Genomic DNA, 22,206 nt, shown 5'->3' with positions numbered 1-22,206 from the left:
CATAAAAACCATCTGAATTAGTATCCCACTTAAAGAGCAAGTACAATTTTCTGTGAGCATTAGTTTTCCAGGCAGCAAATGCTACAGAATTCTAAAGAATCACAGAACATGTATTAAACTTGATGTGCTAAAGAATCATTTTAATATTCCCAGTGCTCTCAAAAACGGTAATACCACTGGAAGATTCAGTCACCATTATGTCACATATCCATGACAAGAGGACGAATAAAATTCACCTACCCCCAATCATCCTCCTCATTTGAAATACAGGTAATCCTTGACTTATGATCACAATGGAACCCACAATTTCTGCTGTTAAATGACACATTTATTAAGTGAGTTTTGACCATTTTATGACTTTTCTTGCCACAGTTGTTATGTGAATCACTGCAGTTGATAAGATTGCAACATGGTTGTTAAGTGAATCTGGCTTTCCCACTGACTTTGCTTGTTGGAAAGTCACAAAAAGGGATCACAAGACCCCAGACACTGCAACCATCAAAAAAATGAATTGCTAAGTATCTGAATTTTGATCACATTAATACGGGGATGCTGCAAAGATCATAAGTCACATTTTTCAATGTCGTTGTAACTTTGAACAGTCACTAAACAAACTGTTATAAGTCAAAGACTACCAGTACAGCATATATTCCATTGCTGTCATCTACTTTAGAAACAACTGCTAATGAGAACAATTGTATATAAATGAAGTGATAGTAATGAACAGTATACCTCATGAATGAAAACATAAATTAAGACAGTAAAGAACAAGTTTGCCTTAAGTATTTTTTAAGGTGCAAATCAAATACAAGTTAACTTAAAAAGAGATTGAGTACAATAGCTACAATATAAATAATTTTTAATCTTGTTTTAAAAAGACCATAGCAACTTACTTAAAACAATTTTGGACTTTATGTGTTCACCTATTTTTGAGATGGATGCTAAGTTAACCAAACATCCTAAAAGACAGAGATAGGACAATATTAAAATTTGTTCTTACCTCAAAATTGTATTTTTTCATCTGATTCAAATGCCTGCAGTACAAATATAGCATGCCAATACTGCTGCCGACCGCTATGTAATCCTCATTAGTGTCAAGTGCAGTCAAGTAAACTACAATGGAACGAAATCCTTTTTGGATTTTTGTGGGAATGGCATTGAGAAGGTAGTACAACGGGCAAAACTCCTTGAAGATAAATGATGGTATCACTGATGCCATAGTAAACACAGCACACTACCTATAGACTAGAAAAGATACATTTCATATACTCTTGTAGCCCATGAAAAAGCAGACAAATTTTTAAGACTGCATATTATAGAATTCGAGAATGTGCAAAACTATCAATTTGGGAATGAAACTTTTTGGAGAACTCCAGGACATTGTGCTTTTCCTTTGGACTATGATGAACCTCTTCTAGACCATACCATCCCAAGTATGAAAAATTCACCCAGAAAAATGTTTTGAGAATTTCAAACTGCTTCTAATTCAAAGGATTTATGTTTGGAAATTGCCAACCCACTTCCTGGAATATTGTGCTTTAGAAGAAGTCAGCATGTCTTAGAGCTAGATATATACAGTAAATATATGTTAAGTAAATATATATTAAATATCCATTATAAAAATATGAAAGTGAAAGTTCAAAATACTGTTCTTTGCTGAAAAGAAGGCATATCTCACTCTACATATTTGCATGCTAATAATATAAGTCAAGTTATGCATTTTCACTTGACAGTCACCTTATGCAATACAGCTTGTAAGATTTAATAAATAATGGTTTAATCCTCTCCTGGTTTAGGAATTAAATGTATTTCAGGACTTCTTATCATTGGGAAAACAGATTAATTTAAAAGGATATATTGTGATTAACAGAGCTTTATATAGTTTCAAGTAAGGTAACTTTTTTCTTCCATTAAATTTTGTCTAATTCAGAGATTGTCTGCTAAAGTTCCAGCAGTTTTCTTGACAAAGAATCAGTTTGCTGTTGCCTCCTTCCTAGGGCTGAGAGAAAATGACCCAGCTGGCTTTAGGCCTCAGGCAGGACTAGAATTAACAGCCTCCTAGTTTCTAGCATGATGCCTTAACCATATATACCAAACTGGTTCTCAAATAATATAAAATCTTCTAAAATTACATGTTAATAATAAATATAATTATAATGGAGATTTCTAAAAAAGATTCCAATATGGAATAGACACAGGACTCTTTTCAAACAAATGTCCTTAAAATTTTTAACATTTTACTGGAACGTGTATGTATCCTGTATCAGAAGCAAATTGGACACAATTGAAAGGAAGAAAAAAAAAGTCAAAATATCCTCTGATCTAATAAGTCCAGTTCCTCTAAAGTAGGATACTTCTCTCCAGCAGACTTTACTTTCAACTTCCGCCAAAGTAGACAGTTTATTCAATGGATCTAAAATATTTATGTGTACCCTTCCTTAATAATTTGCCAGAGTGCTCAGGAGCAAGAAGGCCCACAATTGTAGTTTTCCCTGAGATAACTGATGAAATTACAATACAATACACAAGGAAAGCATAGATACAGCTCTATGTACACTGAGAGCATATGCACCAAGACAAATTCCTTGTGTGTCCAATCACACTTGGCCAATAAAATTCTATTCTATTCTATTCTATTCTATTCTATTCTATTCTATTCTAATGAGATATACAATTTGTCCATGTTGTATCTGTGCAAAAGAAGAGTTTTAATTTTAATATTTTGGAGTTTTTTATATTTAAGAATGCAATTTCATTAGAAATGTACCTGTAAAAATAGGAACCATTGTCAACAAAACGTTAAAATAATTTAGTTCCTCTCCATTCACTTTTATCGCCATTCACTTTGGTTGTGGTGATTTTTCACAAAATGTGCAATTACAGGACAGTGAGCTAAATATCCTGCCAGAACGTTAAATCAGTGAAAAATGATCTACCAGGAGACAATAATGTCTTAGCAAACACAGTAAATAGATGAGGTGTTGGCTTTGAAAAATAGGAGCTAAAATGGAGGGGAAATCCATCCCTTCAATGGGCACTTTTCGGAAACCAAAAAGTGTTGAACTCCCAATTTTCACGAGCTTTTGAGGGGCATTTCCAGAGTAGGCCAACGAAACACCGTTTAGTTTTAGTTACAGCTGGCAAAATCCGTTTCCACTCGTTTTTAATGTCAAGTCTCTAACAAAGTCTGTCTTTTGAGCAAGTGCAGATGCAAGTGCAGTGTCAGCAACCACAACAAGCATACAAGCCATGTAACGGGGAGGCAGATTTGCACCAGTTCCGGCCCCATCAAGCTCCTTCTTGAGAAGTTAACAGATTAACGGAGTTGGAAGGGACCTTGGTAGGTCATCTAGTCCAACCCCCCACCCCTCCCCGGCCCAAGCAGGCAGTTAAAGGAGCGAGAAGGCGATTGATACTACTCACCCGCTCTCCTCCGCCGCTAAGAGAGCACAGCCAAGCAGCAATTCTTTCGAGACATTAGCCCCCCCCTCCCCTCCCGACCTTAGCAACACTGCCCTTGGAGACCCAGCGCTCCCCGCGCGCCCGCCTGCCTCGCCTGACTAGGCCGCAAGCTCCCTATCTCAGTAGGACCCAGAGCCCCTCATGATCAACAAGGGAAGCGCGGGTAGCCGCTCCCTCCCAGGCCTGGCGACGCTGGGAAAACAAACCCAGCGCCAGCGCTCGCGGCAGCCGCGGAGCCTCTTTGCCAGGCGGGGTCGGACGTGAGCGCATTTCCGAGAGGAGGGATTTAGGGAAGAGAGTCGCCGTCCGCGGAGGCGAAGGGGGAAGATGGCTGGTGAGTTTTCTCAGAGTCGGGCAGGTAGGGGTGGGTGGGAGGAAGGTTTCTGACTTCTTCGCTGGGCCGCGGCTAAGACCGCCGACTTTTTGAGCGGTGAGGGCTTCCTGTTTAAAGTGTGGGGGGACGGGGACGGGCGGGTGAATGGATAGTCCCCGTCCTCCAGTTCAGGGGTCTCCAACCTTGGTCACTTTAAGACTTGTGGACTTCAACTCCCAAAATTCCTCAGCCAGCTTTGGTGACTGACTTTGCTGGAGGAATTCTGGGAATTGAAGTCCACAAGTCTTAAAGTGACCAAGGTTGGAGACCCCTGCTCCAGTTCATTTAGTGACGGCTGGAAGTTACAAGGGCGCTGAAAAAATGTGACTTAGGTCCATTTTTCACAGTTACGACCTCTGCACCCACCCACCCCAGAATCGCGTCATTAAAATTATTTTAATTTTGTGTTTTGTTTAGCTAGTAGTTCTACTCCTAGGACACCTGTATTGTCTATAAGCGCAAGAAAAATCAAAGATAATGCAGCCGACTGGCACAACCTAATAATGAAATGGGAAACCTTGAATGATAATGGGTTTTCTATTGCCACCAAAATTGTGAACATCAAAAATGCTACACAGTAAGTACATTGAACTAATTTGTCAGTAGTGTTGGTGCAAAACACATTTTTATTTCATTTAAACTGGATTTTTTTTAAAAAAATGCCATATGATGCACTCAGAAGTTTAAAGAGATTAAACAAAGTTGATTCTCTGTTAGAATTAGTAAGATGGTAGCGAAGGCATTTTTCTTAAATACTAAATGATTTTTTAAATTATTTAATAGGTTTAAAGACAGCAATTTGGAGATAGAACATGAAGATCCCTCTGACAGTGAAAGACTGCCACTTAACTATAACATGGAACTGGAGCAGTGCTGTACAGAACTACTTGAGACTTTTAAAAAATTGGTACTTTTTACTAGAATCTGTGCTGAGAAGCATTTCTATACTCCTCACCGGTCAACAGAAGTATATCTTTGCAGCAAATTGTCATATTAACTTTTAATTATTTTATTAAGCCTATTCAAGATAGCAATCTTTAACCTGAAAAGATATTAAGCATATAAGCAAGATTTTAAATGAATGTGTACTATGCATATTAACTCAGGAGTGCCAAACAAAACTATTAAACCATGTGTAGTTGTGACTATTAAAAATGTCCTTAAGAGAAATTATGCTTTGTCACCTGCTTATCTTGTCTGTGTCCCACTTTTCAAAATTTCTTAGCTGCTAAAATTAGTGATCAAGCAATTTTGCTCGAACTATTTACTGAACTTTCGCTTCTTAAATGTTGAATCTTACTTGTTCTCAATTTTGCTAGACTAAAATATATGAGAAAATGGAAAAACTGTGTTCAACAACTAAGGGGGTCTGTGACTTAGAAACATACCATCATGCAGCAGAACCCAAGGCACCGTTATTTCACACATGGCCTATTTCCCATTTCTGTAAGTAAATCTGCCTTTTTGATGAGGACAATTTATTTGAAAAGGATAACAATGAGTCAGAGGCCTTGATAACTGCCCTTCATAAATTTATCAGATCCCCTCTTTAATCACATAGTAATGACATTTATAGATTTCTTTATGCTCAATGCAAAAAACAAAACGTTCAAATCTCCTTCTGGTTAGCTTCATTGAATGAGTCTTGGTTGTATTTTGAAAGAGATAGAAAAAAAATCTCTCCCTGCCAATTTGTCTATATCATGTACAGTTTTATATCCATCTCCTCTCTCTCGGTTGCTTTATTCCAAGCTAAAGAATCTGAAACATTCTAGCCCTTTCCTTACAGAAAATGTTCTATACTTTATTCATTTTTCTCTCTTCACTTTTTTCAGTTTTAATATATTGTCATCATATAGTTGGAAGATACCTTGGAAATCACCTAGTCCAGCCTATTGCCCAATGCAGGAATTCTTACACCATTCCAGATAAATGGCAGTTCAGTCTTTTCTTAAATGCCTCCAGTGATGGAGCACCCAAGCTGTTCCACTGCTATAGCTCACAATCAGGAGATTCCTACTTATCTCTACTGGTGATCTTTCTCTCTGTTAAAGTTCTACCTATTCGTTCTTGTCTTACTTCAGGCACTAAGGGGAATAAATCGTGTTCTTTTAATTGTGCTTTATAGAACTTACCAACTTTGTTCCTCTTATTTGCACTGTTATCAGCTCCTTAGAATCTTTTTTGTATTGTGGCAATGAGAACTGGACATAGAATTCCCAGTATGGTCTGACCAGTACAGCATAGAGTGGTATTATCACTTCCCATTACCTTGGCATTATATTTTGTTGATGCAGCCCAAAACTGCATTTGTTCTTTTGCCACATTGCTGGTCCATTCTTAATTTGGTTTGTCAGAACTCCCAGACTCTTATTGCAAACATAATAATAAGCCAGGTGCTGCCTATCTTGTAAATGTGCATCTGATTTTTCCTGCATTTGAGTGCCTATTTATCTAACTACTGAATAATATTTTTGTTAGGCAGGGCCTAGTGTTCAAGTCAGTTCTAGAGGAGATCAACCATGACTGCTCTTTAGAAGGCCAGATCCTGAAGATGAAACTGAAATACTTTGGCCACCTAATGAGAAAGAAAGACTCACTGGAGAAGAGCCTAATGCTGGGAAAGATTGAGGGCAAAAGAAGAAGGGGACAATAGAGAACGAGGTGGCTGGATGGAGTCACTGAAGCAGTAGGCATGAGTTTAAATAGACTCCAGAGGATAGTAGAGGACAGGAAGGCCTGGAGGAACCTTGTCCATGGGGTCGCGATGGGTCAGACACGACTTCGCAACTAACAACAACAGTGTTCAGAGCTATCAATATCTTTTTAGAGCAGTTCCCCCCCCATTTTTGTGATATCTGCCAATGTTATAAATGTATCTCTTCTATTTCCTCACCTAGTTATTATGATGTTGAATATATTTTTTTAAAAAAATATGCCAACCAGAAATCTACTTATAATTCTAGAATCAGGCATTTCATAAATTTCTTAAGAGCCTTACAGTGTTGGCATTTTTAATCTCAGTCCTTTTTCTTTTGACCCTGAGAGCAGAATTTGTCTTTTTTTACAACTACAGACAGATGCTGTCTGTGTTTTGTACATCACTTTACACTTACTTAGATTTAACTGTTTGGTTAAATTGAAGCCATTTGATTGACCATTTGTGCTTTTAAAGGAATCCTTCTGGAACTGTTCACGATCATTTTCAATTTTTATCACGCTAAATACCATATATTGTAATCTTTCTGTAATCAAGATAGTTTATGAACAAGTTTAGAAACTCTGGTGTCAATGCAGTTCAACAAGGGATTGCACTTCTTGTATCTATCTCTTTTGAGGCAATTGACCATTTATTTCTGTTTTTACTTCTGTTTTTTAATTAGTAATAGTAGCCCAATGTGCTTAACACAGGACCTGATGATTTTTAACTAGTTAGCAATCCATTAAATAAGAAATCTTTTTATCCAATGTCTACTGAGTTCACTGATAAGGAACTTTACCAAAGGCTGTTGAAAATCCAAGTAAGCAGCATCAACAAGCTGCATCTACCTATTTTTGACCCAAAAAATTCTGGAGTGGTGATGAAACAGGATTTAGTTCTGCATCTCATTATAATTTCCCTTATTTATTCCATATCATCTTTGGGTCCAGTTTTAAAAATGGCATCCCATTATAGCGAGCCACAGAAATGGGCCTTGGAGAGAATATGGAGAAACTGTTACAAAACCAAAAGTATTAAACCCAGGGAAGAGAAAGCATAAGAAATTAATTTGGAACAGGTTCTATCTTAGTTCACCTAGGTATAACAGAAGGAAAAACATAATCAGGCTTTTGAAGTAATTTCACTGTAATTTATGTCAATAAAATAAATAAAAATAAAATCTAGTTCCAGTGGCATTTGTGGAGCCTATTTCCTGGTTTGGCTTTCTTTGAAGGTTTGACATGTCCTAACTACTTTTTACTCTTGATAATTCTGTCTGATCTGAGCGGCTAAATTACATATTCTTGGTTGGAAATCTGCAATTTCATTTTTAAGTTTAAAAAATCCCTAGTCTCTGCTATTAGAGCTCCATGATTTGTCTGCTCTTGACACTGCTTTCTACTTGCTGAGAAAGTAAATTCAGGTTCAGTTATCTACTTACATCTTGTGGAGTAAGGTCACTTAAAGGGAAAGAACTAATTTAGTTTTTTATATAATAATATCCTCAAATTTCCCCTTCTTAATTGTCTAATAGCCCAACTGTGACTAAATGATTTGCCAATCTCTAATGAGCAAGTAAATACATTCAGACATGTTGAACTTTAGTTCTGTAGAGAGAATATTTCATCTGACTGCAGTTTTCAAGTTTCTATATTATAAATCTAGATGGATGTATCCTACAATTTAAGCCAAAGTTATCAATTGTATAAAACCTTGCACAAAACTTCAGAATTTATACTTTTTCTATCCAAGAATTAATACTGAAAAATTTTAAACTAAACTCTTATGTATTGAGCTGAATGTCTAGTAAATTCATAGGCATAACCCCGTTGTTTTCTTGGCAGTAAGATTCAAGTGCTAATCAGGTCTGATCTACTTAGATTCCAAAATCAGCCAAATTTTATGCAAGTACTGTGTTGCAGTATGCTGAGAAATGTGTCACAAAAATAGGTTATAAAACACAATGCAGAACCATTTTTTTTTACTTCTTTTTCAGATGACGTCTCAGTCAAGCTCTTAGATATGTATTCCCAAGAACTGAAACTCAAGCACACCATTGTGGAAGAAATTGCTCATACTGCTGACCAAGATCTACAGATGGTCTATTTATCATCATGGTTATATCAGCCCTACATTGACAATAGCAACATAGTTCTGTTGGAAAGTATGTTGTTAGAAACAGGGCATAGGCAGCTATAATTTTATCTATTTGATATATCACCTTAAATTTAAATATTTAGGTAGCAAGATATATAGTGCTAATATTGTTATGGATTTATGATTTTATTACATCTTATTTATAATAAAGTTCTTACTTTTTTAATGATTTACACCCCTTTTTTGTTTCATATTATACCACAAAGCACAATTTCCTTTTATTTCGAAGGAAATATGTTATGAGCAACATGGTTATTTTCAGAATACTCTATAGTTTACCTGGGTGTGTAACTGGGCTGTCAGAAAATTAGTGATAGCTAAGTAGTTTAATCCTTCACAATGTGTCAATATGTGGGAGTAGTTACCTCAGTCTCCTTTAACTGGATAAAAGATATCAAGGAAAAATCTACAATCATGTACCCTTCTCTACTCATATGAAAATAAAGCTGCATAATTATATATATTCTACATAAATATATAGAATGTGCAAAAGGCATAGTTTCAGACTCATATCTTGATTAAACATTACTACTGGCATATAATTTACGACATTTAATACAAGAAAACAAGCAATGGAGTAAAAACTTCAGATTGTGTATATCACATTTACAAATATGCCAAAACAGAACAATTATAGGGCAGTTATTTAACATGTGAGTGATCAAGTCATTTGTTGTAAAAAATTATAAACATTCTGAAGCCCTTAAAAACCAAGCAGCTCCGTGTGATACAGCTAGGATAGATGGTAACAGACTTCTAGAAGATAAAAAAGGAAAGGCAATAGTGGTAAAAATCAACACTGTTCCCTTCCATTTTTGGCAACGTAGATGCTAGATGAATCTCTTATGACAGTGTCCTAGTATATAACTGTTCAGTGTCTGTTCAGATTGTATGTATAATCTCTGTTTTGACTTCTTCCATCCCAACAAAATGTTGGATATCAACGGGATGACTCTCAAAAAAAAAAAAACCCTGAAGAGAATGGGAGCAAATTTGCTATAATGGGAGATTCCAGCCAAAGAAAGATCATGTTCAAAAATGGGCCAAATCTGGCATGGAATTTACAAAGAAAATAATTCCCAAAAAAAATCCCCAATGCTATGAGAGAGGGAGTTGTGCTTGGAATGGTGCATCTAGTTCCTCCATCCTGTACCCAAGGTACAGATGCTATGAATTACTTGGTTACATAAAAAAATATACAGACATCTCCTATAATCACTGTTAGAGTACTTGTAAACTATACTGCATATACTTTCCCTAACTTGTTTAGAATTGCTATTATGTGGGATGATGCATTACAGCACACTTAGTCACCTCTGTTTGAATTATTCCATGTTATTTTTTTTAAGGAGCTGTTACTTAGACTTTTGCCCAGGATCTAAAAGGCCAAGTACATAACATGCTAAACTCAGATATGTCTTATTAAGAGGCATAATATGCTGGCTTCTCTTCAATCAGGCATGGGTCTGATGCAGACATCTTCCTCGTAGCTATTTAATATACAAGGCAATTAAGGAATCCTGAATTGTTCCAGAAACAAGCTAAATCCATTGTTACCCAACATATTTTTAAAAAAGCACTTCCAGGAAGCTGCTCATATTTTCCGTTTCTTCTTCTATGCATCAAGAAGCCAGAAGATGTGTAAGTGCAAATGTAGTCTGTCCATCAGTGCATATGCCTTCCAAACTTCACCAACCATTTGGTGAATGTAGGCTTTAAAGCTCCCATATGGCATGACATAAATTATTCAATGTTTTATAATATTTCTTTTATGTCATACTCTGTTGAACTCTTCACTTCAAAATATTTGAGATTCTAGACTTTAGGTGTTCTGGATTAAAAGTGTTTTCAGAGCAATTTGGATTAGGGAAAATTAACAATATATTTTACAATTGCAAGTACCATATGTAGAATAGGACACATCTGAAAACATGAAGTAGATGAATTTTTAATTTTAAACAAGCCATATATACGTTTTATGTCGTAAATTAAATATTTAAGAAAACCTTGACTGTTTATTATCCAATAACAGATATCTTTAAAATGATAAAATGATTCAATATGGAGAACAATCTAAACACTTTAAATCCCAAATAAGTTCTACATTTTAAAAAAGTAAATTTAAATTGGAAATCTGATAAAAATAGCAATTGGTAAAGCACCGTGGGTTGTTGTTTTTTCAAGTTTATTCAGATAGCATACACAAGAATTTAAATGTTCATTTTTAAAGGAATTCTGGCAGCTGTCCTTAATTTTACACAGTACTGTAGGTAGTCAAGTGTTAATATATCCATAGCAATTGATGCAATATATTTGTCTTTTAGGAGAAATTCATTTTCTATTAACTCCTTATAGTACCACTGATTAAGCCTCTCATTAACATTGTGTCTTAAGTGCTGCTAGCTTTCCTGCAGATTTAACTCATTCATCCATTATGAGAATATTGACTCTTAGGAAGTCAATACATCTTCTCTTATGCAGACAAAGGCATGTGCAAGTAGGGACAAAGTGACAAAAGTGCATTGTGATATGATGCAAACTCTATAAATTATGTAATTGTGGGCAATATGGCAATGCAAGTACAAAAGCATAAAACTCGCATGGTAGCATCCCAATTTTATCATTTTGGTGTCATGATTCTGAATACAACCTCTCCTGAATACCTGAAGAGAAGACAATATTATTAGAACCAGATTAACAAAATTATCATTCTGGGAAGGTAACACCTAAATCTGGATATTTTTAGAACTTGTGCTATATCTTAAATATGGCCAAGCTTGTGGAACTAAAAACAAATTCATGTTTAATATACATTTCAGGTAAGACTTTCAAAACTGTTTCAAAAATATTTTTATAATGGCTTAATTTTAGTATTACTGTTAAGAGTGCTGCAGCTTCCAAAGAATTTGTATAATGTACAGAGCACCAGCAAATTGTGTTACAGACCAGAAAGAAGCAAAGCCTATACCCCTAAGAAAGTTCCCAGTTTCCATGATCTTCAACATTATCATGCTGTAGTTAGTACATTCTCTATTTTTCTTCCACTAAAATACTAATAAATTGATTAATCATATATTTTCAAGGAAGGACGAAGCTGGTCTTTTCAATTTCCTGAGATCTAAACTGATGAACTATTCCTGTGATGTTTAATACTGTTGAAATTATTCAAGTTTTAAGAAAGTTCAGAATTTGTTAACAGCATTTTTCTTAAGTTCTTGCTATATTTTATTTTTACTGTATTTTCATGAAGAAACCAAGGAGAATGATGACTGTGTTTTTCAGATGTTTCAAGAGATATAATAAGTCATTTCATTTACTGTATCCCAACTTGAATTTATCTTTGTTCTTCTTGTGAACGTCCTCTATAGTCAGTTGGACATCTCAAATAATCTAATCCTGGTATATTTAAAGGCTGTAAACATTCAATTTTTCTTGAGTATGTTGATCACATAAATATGTATTATTTCATCCACAATTTTTGTCTGGAGCAATTCATATTCTTTTTTTTTCCATATTATTTTTGCAGAACAATTTTTGTTGCACATTTCTAAAACTTAAGAAAACACACAAAAATGCTGTAATTTAAATGCACATTTTAAAGAATATGTAGCTTTTTGAATATAAAACACTGCAAGGTAAGATTTCTTTCACTATGCACACAATTTGGTATTTTTATTGAAAACCTTGAATATTTGCCAAGATGAAAAAGATGTGTAAAGTAAATTGTAAATGCATGAAGCAGCAATTGTGCAATCTCTAACTAATCTTAAAGCTGCATGAAACTGGTGGCTCTGGGAGTGAAAAAAGTCTGCCCGAACGTAACAAGGCTTTATATGGTATTTCCAGCACCTCTCCACCTGTTTCTGTTTCTTCATTTAGAAATATCTGTAATTTGCCCTCAAACTACCCCCCTAGGAATCTTTGCACTTGGTATTGTCATAGGGCTAAAACATGAAGTGCATTTTGCATGCATAAAACAGAGGGTTGTGGTTTTCATTTCATCTATATTCCACTGTGCCTGATTGAATTCTATTCTCTAGAGGCCGCAGGTCTTGAAGAATGGCTTCTCATAGAATATAAGGGGTTTCAATTTGGAATGGAAATCCCCATCTATTCTCAAACACATGGATAAGCAACTGAAGACTATTTTCCAATAGGAAAGTAGAGATAGGCAAGTAATAAATGGAGGAACTGAATAATGTATTTCCATGTAGGAGGGGAAAAAAATCACTTGGGCAACTTTCTAGTGCCCCATCTATGCCTGCAGTTGATTCTATTGATCAATATTGTTAATATTGATGGTACCTCTTCCGTGTAAAAACCCTAGGCAATTGTTCCATTCTCTATCAAGAAACCTGGTAAAAATTACATTTTAAAAAACATCTGCAACAATACAGCACTCAGTAATAAACCATGAATTTAAAACAGCTGTTATATTTAAAACATTTATGTAGTGGCCCATCTTTTAATCAACTCTGTGAGGCTCCCAATTAAAAAGCTAAACTAGCTTTCAGTCAAATCAAACGTTATCATTTAGTGACCATATGCAATTACAACGATGATGAAGTAAACATTGATGACTTTCACAGAACTGTAGAGCAAGGAAAGCTGAAGTAAAGCCATAAGCACAATCGCAGTTTCACTTAGCAATTGTTTTAACCAAGGAGTTGCCAATTGCAATTGAGGTTGCTGAATGAAGATTTTGCAAAAGTTCAATATTTTTTACTCCAGCTGCAATACATAAGACAAAACAAAAAATGGGCAGGAGTAGATAATGCCCTTACAGCTACTGCTGGACTACAATTGTCATTAGCTGCAACTAAAATGGTTAATGGCAGGAATTAGGATAACTGTAATCCAAAGCAAGAGATTATTCACACCCCATCTCACGCAAAGGAAACACTCTAATACTAATTCTATTATTAAGAGAACATTAAGGAGCAATGCCGTGGAATAAAATATTATACCCCATTAATATAGGCAAAGTTCAAATTTTGCAAAAAGATAAATGATTTTCAACCCATTGTTGATACTTAGCAGAAGATAGATTTATAACAAATAAAAGCATCCTATCATGTTTATAATGTTGCAAAATATATACATGTTACCATGACAAAATTCATTTATTTTATACCTCAGCTGCTCGTTTCTGTCCTGAAATATGGAGCAATATAGGCTCATCAGTAGATTCAGTACATTCAGGAAAAGAATTTGTCTGGATTTTTGGCACTTCAAGACAACAATCTGTAATTCCTAGTGATTCAGCTACCTGTTAAACACACACACAAAAACTTCACTGAAAGTGTCATCTGTAGAAAATAACCAGTCATTCATATAGTAATCATGAAAAGCAATCAAGGATTTTCTCTGCATTTCTGTTTGTTACATGCTAAAGATTTCACATTTTTTCTAAAATCTAATGCAATGATTTACTCAGGGCTTATCAAGAATCTTACTAATAAAAGAAAATCGAAGTTGAGTAATTAAGTATGTCATAATATCTGCTTCACCCATTTCAAAAATAATTCTTCCAGAATGCTTTTACATCAAGGGTGTCAAACTCACACTGTCACGGCAGCATCACGTGACATATCAGGACTTTTTTCCCCTTGGCTAAACTGGGAATGGGCGTGGCCAGCATGTAACATATCCGGGCCGCGAGTTTGACAGCCCTGCTTTACATGATATTTATATATCTTTTCTCCTACATTTCTCAGTTTTTAGAATTAAATAAAATATCAAAAACAGTGGGTTAAGATTAGGATTGGAGTTTGACTAAAAGAATTATATAACAGTAAAAGGAGAAATGTATATCAGATTGACCAACATATAAACTGTATTGTTTGTCAGTGCTTGAATTCCTCCAAAAAGGGGCAAGGGAAAACCTTTGAGCAGTTTCTTCATTTTTGGCATTGTTTTCTTTATGTGGTTATCAGTTTTGAGATCGTCTTGATCGTTTATGTTTTTATTCTTACTTTGTTGATTAGTAAGTAAAATAGTAAGTGTTCATTTCATTTGTTTTATTTAAGCAGATCAATTTGCAGAGATTATTATATTGGGACAATACACTTTATTGTATCACATCTTGCTTGATTTCTTTGTAACCATTTGATGGGCTATTATAGGAACAGAATATTGATGATAATAATAATAATAATAATAATAATAATAATAATAATAATAATAATAATAATAATTATTATTATTATGACTATTATTATTATTATTATTATTATTATTATTATGTGTGTGTGTGTGTGTGTGTGTGTGTGTGTGTGTGTGTGTGTGTGTATTATTATTTAATTTGTATACCACCCGAAGGTCTCAGGGCGGTTTACAGCCAAGATAAAATACAATGGAAACACATACAATACTAAAAACAGACGTTAAAAAACTTATTAAATTTGGCCCAATTTTAAAATACAATCAAACCCTATAAAATTAATAAAAATTAAAACCCATAAAATCAATTACAAAATTAAAATTCAAGCCAGCATAGTTTATGTGAAGATGGAAGAATGCATATATTTGGTCAAAAAACTTTGCCAACTACATTGCTCGTATTTTCAATGATCATTTCAATGAACTACATTGCTAGTATTTTCATTGTTTTCATTGTTAAGGAAATGCAGTACCCATTTTATCTACACATAATTTAACTGAGAAAGCTTTTGCTAACAAAAAAAAATCTGAATTATTCTTACCTTATGGTTTTTTATTTCTAATGGTTGCTTTAATTCAGAATTATTAAAATAATCTTGACACATTTTCTTTACCATTGAATGGAGCTCTTCAAACTCCTGATAAACATCTGGAAAGACTGCTTTTGTTGGACATTTTTTCTCTGCCTGATCAAAAACAAAAGCTATATAAAAGTATAAGCAAGCTCATTTCATTTGCAATCTTTTATTTCTTTTCCATTTCTGTTATAGTGGAACTGGTTTCAACTGATTACACATATATACCTTTTCTAATACTATTCAGCAGACTCTGAATCTTTCCTTGGAAATCCCATTTTCTCTTAGGCAATATTATACTTGCCTTGCTGACATTAGATCAAATTCTTCCTACTTGCTAGAAAATATGCTTTTGTGTAAAATACCAAGTTTTAAAGACTTGCCTTCATCAGTAGGAATTCAAATACAGTAACAACTGTTGTCAAACGTGGAATCACCAGCTCCATAAACTCTTCATTGGTGCATTGCTGAATCAGCTGTTAAAGAACATAATTCATTTAGAAATGTCATAAAGTGTTCTTAATATGTAGATAAATAAAATAAGTAATAATATAAAGGAACAATATACCTCTTTTAGCTTAGCTTTTCTTTTAAATCTATTAAGATGCTCTGCTGAGATATTATTAAGAGAATTGGAAGATAATTGACCAAGACTGCTAAATGTTGTAGAACATCTTGATCTATTAGCCATCTTTGGTTGATATGATCTTCTCAGCCGTTTTCTTCTTCCAGGCCCCAAATGGGTGCTGTATGCTTCAGAGTTTCTATCTTCTGCAGAAAAGTCAGACTTCAAAAAAATGTTCATTAGAATTGTTTAAAATGTTTTGCTTTTATTTATTTTTTTGATTGATTCATCAATCAGTTTGAACATTTTTTTTTAATTTGCATTTATATCCCGCCCTTCTCCGAAGACTCAGGGCAGCTGACACTATGATAAGCAATAGTCTTTATCCATTTGTATATTATATACAAAGTCAACTTATTGCCCCCAACAATCTGGGTCCTCATTTTACTTACCTTATAAAGGATGGAAGGCTGAGTCAACCTTGGGCCTATGGGACTTGAACCTGCAGTAATTGCAAGCAGCTGTGTTAATAACAGACTGTCTTAGCAGTCTGAGCCACCATGAGGGCATAAATTATAGTAACAAATCTACATTTCACCATATAAAAGTAGTTAAAACCTCTCAAATTAATAAAATTAAAACCCATAAAATCAATTACAAAATTAAAATTCAAGCCAGCATAGTTTATGTGAAGATGGAAGAATGCATATATTTGGTCAAAAAACTTTGCCAACTACATTGCTCGTATTTTCAATGATCATTTCAATGAACTACATTGCTAGTATTTTCATTGTTTTCATTGTTAAGGAAATGCAGTACCCATTTTATCTACACATAATTTAACTGAGAAAGCTTTTGCTAACAAAAAAAAATCTGAATTATTCTTACCTTATGGTTTTTTATTTCTAATGGTTGCTTTAATTCAGAATTATTAAAATAATCTTGACACATTTTCTTTACCATTGAATGGAGCTCTTCAAACTCCTGATAAACATCTGGAAAGACTGCTTTTGTTGGACATTTTTTCTCTGCCTGATCAAAAACAAAAGCTATATAAAAGTATAAGCAAGCTCATTTCATTTGCAATCTTTTATTTCTTTTCCATTTCTGTTATAGTGGAACTGGTTTCAACTGATTACACATATATACCTTTTCTAATACTATTCAGCAGACTCTGAATCTTTCCTTGGAAATCCCATTTTCTCTTAGGCAATATTATACTTGCCTTGCTGACATTAGATCAAATTCTTCCTACTTGCTAGAAAATATGCTTTTGTGTAAAATACCAAGTTTTAAAGACTTGCCTTCATCAGTAGGAATTCAAATACAGTAACAACTGTTGTCAAACGTGGAATCACCAGCTCCATAAACTCTTCATTGGTGCATTGCTGAATCAGCTGTTAAAGAACATAATTCATTTAGAAATGTCATAAAGTGTTCTTAATATGTAGATAAATAAAAATAAGTAATAATATAAAGGAACAATATACCTCTTTTAGCTTAGCTTTTCTTTTAAATCTATTAAGATGCTCTGCTGAGATATTATTAAGAGAATTGGAAGATAATTGACCAAGACTGCTAAATGTTGTAGAACATCTTGATCTATTAGCCATCTTTGGTTGATATGATCTTCTCAGCCGTTTTCTTCTTCCAGGCCCCAAATGGGTGCTGTATGCTTCAGAGTTTCTATCTTCTGCAGAAAAGTCAGACTTCAAAAAAATGTTCATTAGAATTGTTTAAAATGTTTTGCTTTTATTTATTTTTTTGATTGATTCATCAATCAGTTTGAACATTTTTTTTTTATTTGCATTTATATCCCGCCCTTCTCCGAAGACTCAGGGCAGCTGACACTATGATAAGCAATAGTCTTTATCCATTTGTATATTATATACAAAGTCAACTTATTGCCCCCAACAATCTGGGTCCTCATTTTACTTACCTTATAAAGGATGGAAGGCTGAGTCAACCTTGGGCCTATGGGACTTGAACCTGCAGTAATTGCAAGCAGCTGTGTTAATAACAGACTGTCTTAGCAGTCTGAGCCACCATGAGGGCATAAATTATAGTAACAAATCTACATTTCACCATATAAAAGTAGTTAAAACCTCTCAAATATAGCAAATGCATTTTTGAAACAAAAAAAATGACAATAAGGATAAAAAATGTTTTTTTTTTTTTGTTTTTACATTTATACCCCGCCCTTCTCCGAAGACTCAGGGCGGCTTACAATGTATAGGGCAATAGTCTCATTCTATTTGTATATATTTACAAAGTCAACTTATTGCCCCCCCAACAATCTGGGTCCTCATTTTACCTACCTTATAAAGGATGGAAGGCTGAGTCAACCTTGGGCCGGGCTCGAACCTGCAGTAATTGCAGGCTTTGTGTTCTTAATAACAGGCCTTACCAGGCAGAGCTAAACCGGCCCTCATGTAGTATTGTAAAAAGCAAAAATGTGGTGAGACACAGTAGACTTACAAACTTTTTCAAATTATGAAGTGATAATCTGTATATTTTTATTTCATATTTGACATTCAAGATGATTATGAAAGCAATCATCATCAATGCTTCCTGCCGCACCACATAGAGTAACTACTATTCCTTTCTTGTCATGCTTCCTAATTTTAGATTAGAATAATTTATGCCCTCATGTATGTTAAATAAACTATAAATAAGAGCATTTAATACCTGGAAGTGAGGAAGACTGGAGGAATCTGTTGAAGATGAAAGAACAATTGTTGTTCAGCATTAAAAAAAGAAACAAGATGTCCTGCTCTTTTAAAATTGAGATTAAATATGTGAACATAAACGGTGGCAGCAAAGGAAAAATTGTGTCAATACGCAAAGCCAACCCAGTACAAATAGGCTAAGAGGCTAAATTGTAACAGACTTTTCTTCTTGGCCTCAACAATTCATAGGGATGGTGACCATAAAATGCACATTTGCCATTTGGGGAAAAAATTATGAAAACAGCTCTAGACAAAATATTAAAGTGCAGAAATATCACCCTGACAGCAAAAGTATTATCAATACTATGTTTTCAGAGGGCTATCATATGACAGCTGGACCATTAGCATGCCTGAAAGAATAAAAATGCATGTGTTTGAATTAAGATGCTGAAAGAAATTGTCAAGAATCCCTTCGGCCCCAACAAAGGAAATAATTAAGTACTAGATGAAACAAAATGAAATTTTCATTGGAAGCATTTAGCATGAAGCTAAAATTTAAATGTTCTGAGTGCATAATGACTTGTTGGAAAAGTCACTGATGTTTAACAAAACTGAAGACAATTAAACAAGTCAACAGAGGACAAAACAGCTATACAGGTAATCCTGGATTTATGACCAGTCATTTAGCAACTCTTCAAAGTAAAGCAATTCTGGCTTTCATAAAATTTGCTCCAACTCTTGAGTTTGCTGTGCTTGACAGCTGACTTGCATTTATGACCAGTTGCCAAGTGGCCTGCAATCATGTGATCGCTTTTTGCAATCTTCTCTGCCAGCTTCTCTAGAAATTCAGTGGGCAAGCCAGTAAGTTGTAAGGAGAGGGGATGGGGAATTAGAGGTCTGTTCCTGCAGTGCACCAGGAGATTTCCCCTCCTCTTCATGCAGCAAGGAGATGTCCCTTGGTGGCCTTCAGGAACAGACCTCAAACCTTCAGGATCTGAGGTCTGTTCCATCAGGACACCAGGGGATTTTATCTCCTTTCTAGTGCTTTCTAGCACTAGAATTCTATCTAGAATTCTATCTAGCAAACATCACTGTTCTGAAGATTAGAAAGATATGGAAAAGCAAGTTGCTTGGAGTTAAAAAAAAGTGAGTTACAAAGATATGGAGATGCTTTGAAAGGTACGGCAAATGAGGGCTGCTTGTAGGATGGCGTAAGGTGGCCTTGTTAGGAAGACCATGCCTTGTATCAGCTGAATGCATCTGCAATTACAGAAAACGGCAGGAATAAGTGGACCTGAGTATGGTGGGGAGAGCACCCTTCATCCTGGCACTCCATTTTACAACCTGCATACTCACTTAACAAGAGCTCTTCCAGTTGCGGTTGTTAAGTGAATTGTCAAGAATCCCTTCAGCCATAACAAAAGAAATAATTAAATACTAGATAAAACAAAATGAAACTTTCATTGGAAGCATTTAGCATGAAGCTAAAATTTAAATGTTCTGAGTGCATAATGACTTGTTGGAAAAGTCACTGATGTTTAACAAAACTGAAGACAATTAAACAAGTCAACAGAGGACAAAACAGCTATACAGGTAATCCTGGATTTATGACCAGTCATTTAGCAACTCTTCAAAGTAAAGCAATTCTGGCTTTCATAAAATTTGCTCCAACTCTTGAGTTTGCTGTGCTTGACAGCTGACTTGCATTTATGACCAGTTGCCAAGTGGCCTGCAATCATGTGATCGCTTTTTGCAATCTTCTCTGTCAGCTTCTCTAGAAATTCAGTGGGCAAGCCAGTAAGTTGTAAGGAGAGGGGATGGGGAATTAGAGGTCTGTTCCTGCAGTGCACCAGGAGATTTCCCCTCCTCTTCATGCAGCAAGGAGATGTCCCTTGGTGGCCTTCAGGAACAGACCTCAAACCTTCAGGATCTGAGGTCTGTTCCATCAGGACACCAGGGGATTTTATCTCCTTTCTAGTGCTTTCTAGCACTAGAATTCTATCTAGAATTCTATCTAGCAAACATCACTGTTCTGAAGATTAGAAAGATATGGAAAAGCAAGTTGCTTGGAGTTAAAAAAAGTGAGTTACAAAGATATGGAGATGCTTTGAAAGGTACGGCAAATGAGGGCTGCTTGTAGGATAGCGTAAGGTGGCCTTGTTAGGAAGACCATGCCTTGTATCAGCTGAATGCATCTGCAATTACAGAAAAAGGCAGGAATAAGTGGACCTGAGTATGGTGGGGAGAGCACCCTTCATCCTGGCACTCCATTTTACAACCTGCATACTCACTTAACAAGAGCTCTTCCAGTTGCGGTTGTTAAGTGAATTGTCAAGAATCCCTTCAGCCATAACAAAAGAAATAATTAAATACTAGATAAAACAAAATGAAACTTTCATTGGAAACGTTAACCACAAAGCTAAAGTTTAAACATTCTAAGTGCATAATGACTTGTTGGAAAAGTCCCTGAAGTTTGCAAAACCAAAGGCAATTGAACAAGCCAACAGAAGACAAAGTACCTATTCAAGTAGTCCTGGACTTATGACCAGTCATTTAGCAATTGTTCAGTGTAAAGCAATTTCCTCCAGCATCTTAGTTCAAAGATATGCATTTTTATTCATTCAGGCATGCTAGTCCCAATTGTCGAGGATTATTTTTTGACTATCGCTGACAACACCCATGAGATTACGTAAGAGTCGCTGTGGCACTGTGGTTAGAGGGCAGTACTGCAGGCTACTGCTGATCACAGGCTTCCAGCAGTTTGCAGACTGAATCTAACCAGGCTCAAGGTTGACTCAATCTTCCATCCTTCCAAGGTCAATAAAATGAGGACCCAGATTGTTGGGGGAAATATGCTGACTCTGAAAACCGCTTAGAGCGGGCTGTAAAGCACTATGAAGTCTAAGTGCTATTGCTATAGCGCTATTGCTATAACTCGAAGAAGCAGCTTTGATAAACAATCCTGGCAAACAATGTTCATTAAGTCATCATTAAGAGCTGCAAGTGACCAAATCATCAGACAACCACAATAATTAACATTGGGTAGTTTTTTAGCGTTCTTTTATCCCTTTATTATTTTTATAAATAACTTGAAGAAGAAACATACCTAATACTCCTTCCTCCTATTTTCAACACAACAACCACCTTATAAGGTGAGTTGGGCTGAGAAAGAATGACCCCACCAACTTTCATCCCTAAAACTGGATTCTCAGTCTCCTTGTTTCCTACCTGGTACCCTAACTCGTTAATCCTCAATGACTACCTGTTTAGCTACTGTTGAAGATCCAGCTTAGGAAGTGGAAATTTCAATTATGATTTAAACTTATCCTATTTCTACAGTTCGAGTTGATACCAAGGGGATGGTTAATATAACTCTGAATCAGCTACGGTGTATTCATGATATGTTTGTGTTTCTTGGTTATATTCTTAGTATTTGGAATTTGAATATCAAGATTTGTGCTTTTAAAGGACAACATTGAAGAAAGAAGACATCCTTATGTGATTTGCAGCAATGGATTGCTAATATTCATTTTTTATTGTTT

The 22,206-nt window shown here is 35.2% G+C and overlaps 4 protein-coding genes across 10 annotated transcripts in view; 1 reads left to right on the top strand and 3 right to left on the bottom strand.

Annotated features, from left to right (window-relative positions):
• The window catches only part of TECPR2 (tectonin beta-propeller repeat containing 2), a 52,800-nt gene extending 49,255 nt beyond the window's left edge, over positions 1–3,545 (bottom strand). Inside the window, exons 1-2 of one of the 3 annotated variants that reach the window (XM_058162727.1) lie at positions 3,424–3,545; positions 1,001–1,245 (exon numbers count right to left, since the gene is read on the bottom strand). In XM_058162727.1, coding sequence (XP_058018710.1) covers positions 1,001–1,219 — 219 coding nt within the window. In that variant the 5' untranslated portion in view covers positions 1,220–1,245; positions 3,424–3,545. Of the gene's footprint in view, positions 1–1,000; positions 1,246–2,767; positions 2,923–3,423 lie in introns of those variants that run through there. The other 2 variants (XM_058162729.1, XM_058162728.1) reach the window with 2 other exon arrangements.
• An 80-nt stretch (positions 3,546–3,625) lies between these two features.
• On the top strand, positions 3,626–8,862 carry CINP (cyclin dependent kinase 2 interacting protein). Its single transcript, XM_058162753.1, has 5 exons — positions 3,626–3,796; positions 4,253–4,412; positions 4,619–4,742; positions 5,155–5,281; positions 8,533–8,862. The coding sequence occupies exons 1-5, from the start codon at positions 3,790–3,792 to the stop codon at positions 8,733–8,735; spliced, it is 621 nt and encodes a 206-aa protein (XP_058018736.1). The 5' UTR covers positions 3,626–3,789; the 3' UTR covers positions 8,736–8,862.
• Positions 8,863–9,037: 175 nt separating this feature from the next.
• On the bottom strand, positions 9,038–16,596 carry LOC131187936 (uncharacterized). The gene is made up of 5 exons (XM_058162754.1): positions 15,999–16,596; positions 15,810–15,906; positions 15,398–15,537; positions 13,828–13,962; positions 9,038–12,246 (listed from the first exon to the last, which is right to left on the bottom strand). Exons 1-5 carry the CDS (start codon positions 16,233–16,235, stop codon positions 12,241–12,243), a joined length of 615 nt encoding a protein of 204 aa, XP_058018737.1. The 5' UTR covers positions 16,236–16,596; the 3' UTR covers positions 9,038–12,240.
• Positions 16,597–16,686: 90 nt separating this feature from the next.
• The window catches only part of WDR20 (WD repeat domain 20), an 81,768-nt gene continuing 76,248 nt past the window's right edge, over positions 16,687–22,206 (bottom strand). Inside the window, exons 8-10 of one of the 5 annotated variants that reach the window (XM_058162730.1) lie at positions 17,486–17,704; positions 17,296–17,392; positions 16,687–17,023 (exon numbers count right to left, since the gene is read on the bottom strand). In XM_058162730.1, coding sequence (XP_058018713.1) covers positions 16,854–17,023; positions 17,296–17,392; positions 17,486–17,704 — 486 coding nt within the window. In that variant the 3' untranslated portion in view covers positions 16,687–16,853. Of the gene's footprint in view, positions 17,045–17,295; positions 17,393–17,485; positions 17,985–18,683; positions 18,710–22,206 lie in introns of those variants that run through there. The other 4 variants (XM_058162732.1, XM_058162731.1, XM_058162733.1 and 1 more) reach the window with 4 other exon arrangements.

The sequence above is a fragment of the Ahaetulla prasina genome, chromosome 1 (genome assembly GCF_028640845.1).
Source record: "Ahaetulla prasina isolate Xishuangbanna chromosome 1, ASM2864084v1, whole genome shotgun sequence".
Classification (NCBI taxonomy): Eukaryota; Metazoa; Chordata; class Lepidosauria; order Squamata; family Colubridae; genus Ahaetulla; species Ahaetulla prasina.
The sequence above is the reverse complement of the archived record's forward strand: the minus strand, read 5'-3'. Positions and strand labels throughout refer to the sequence as shown.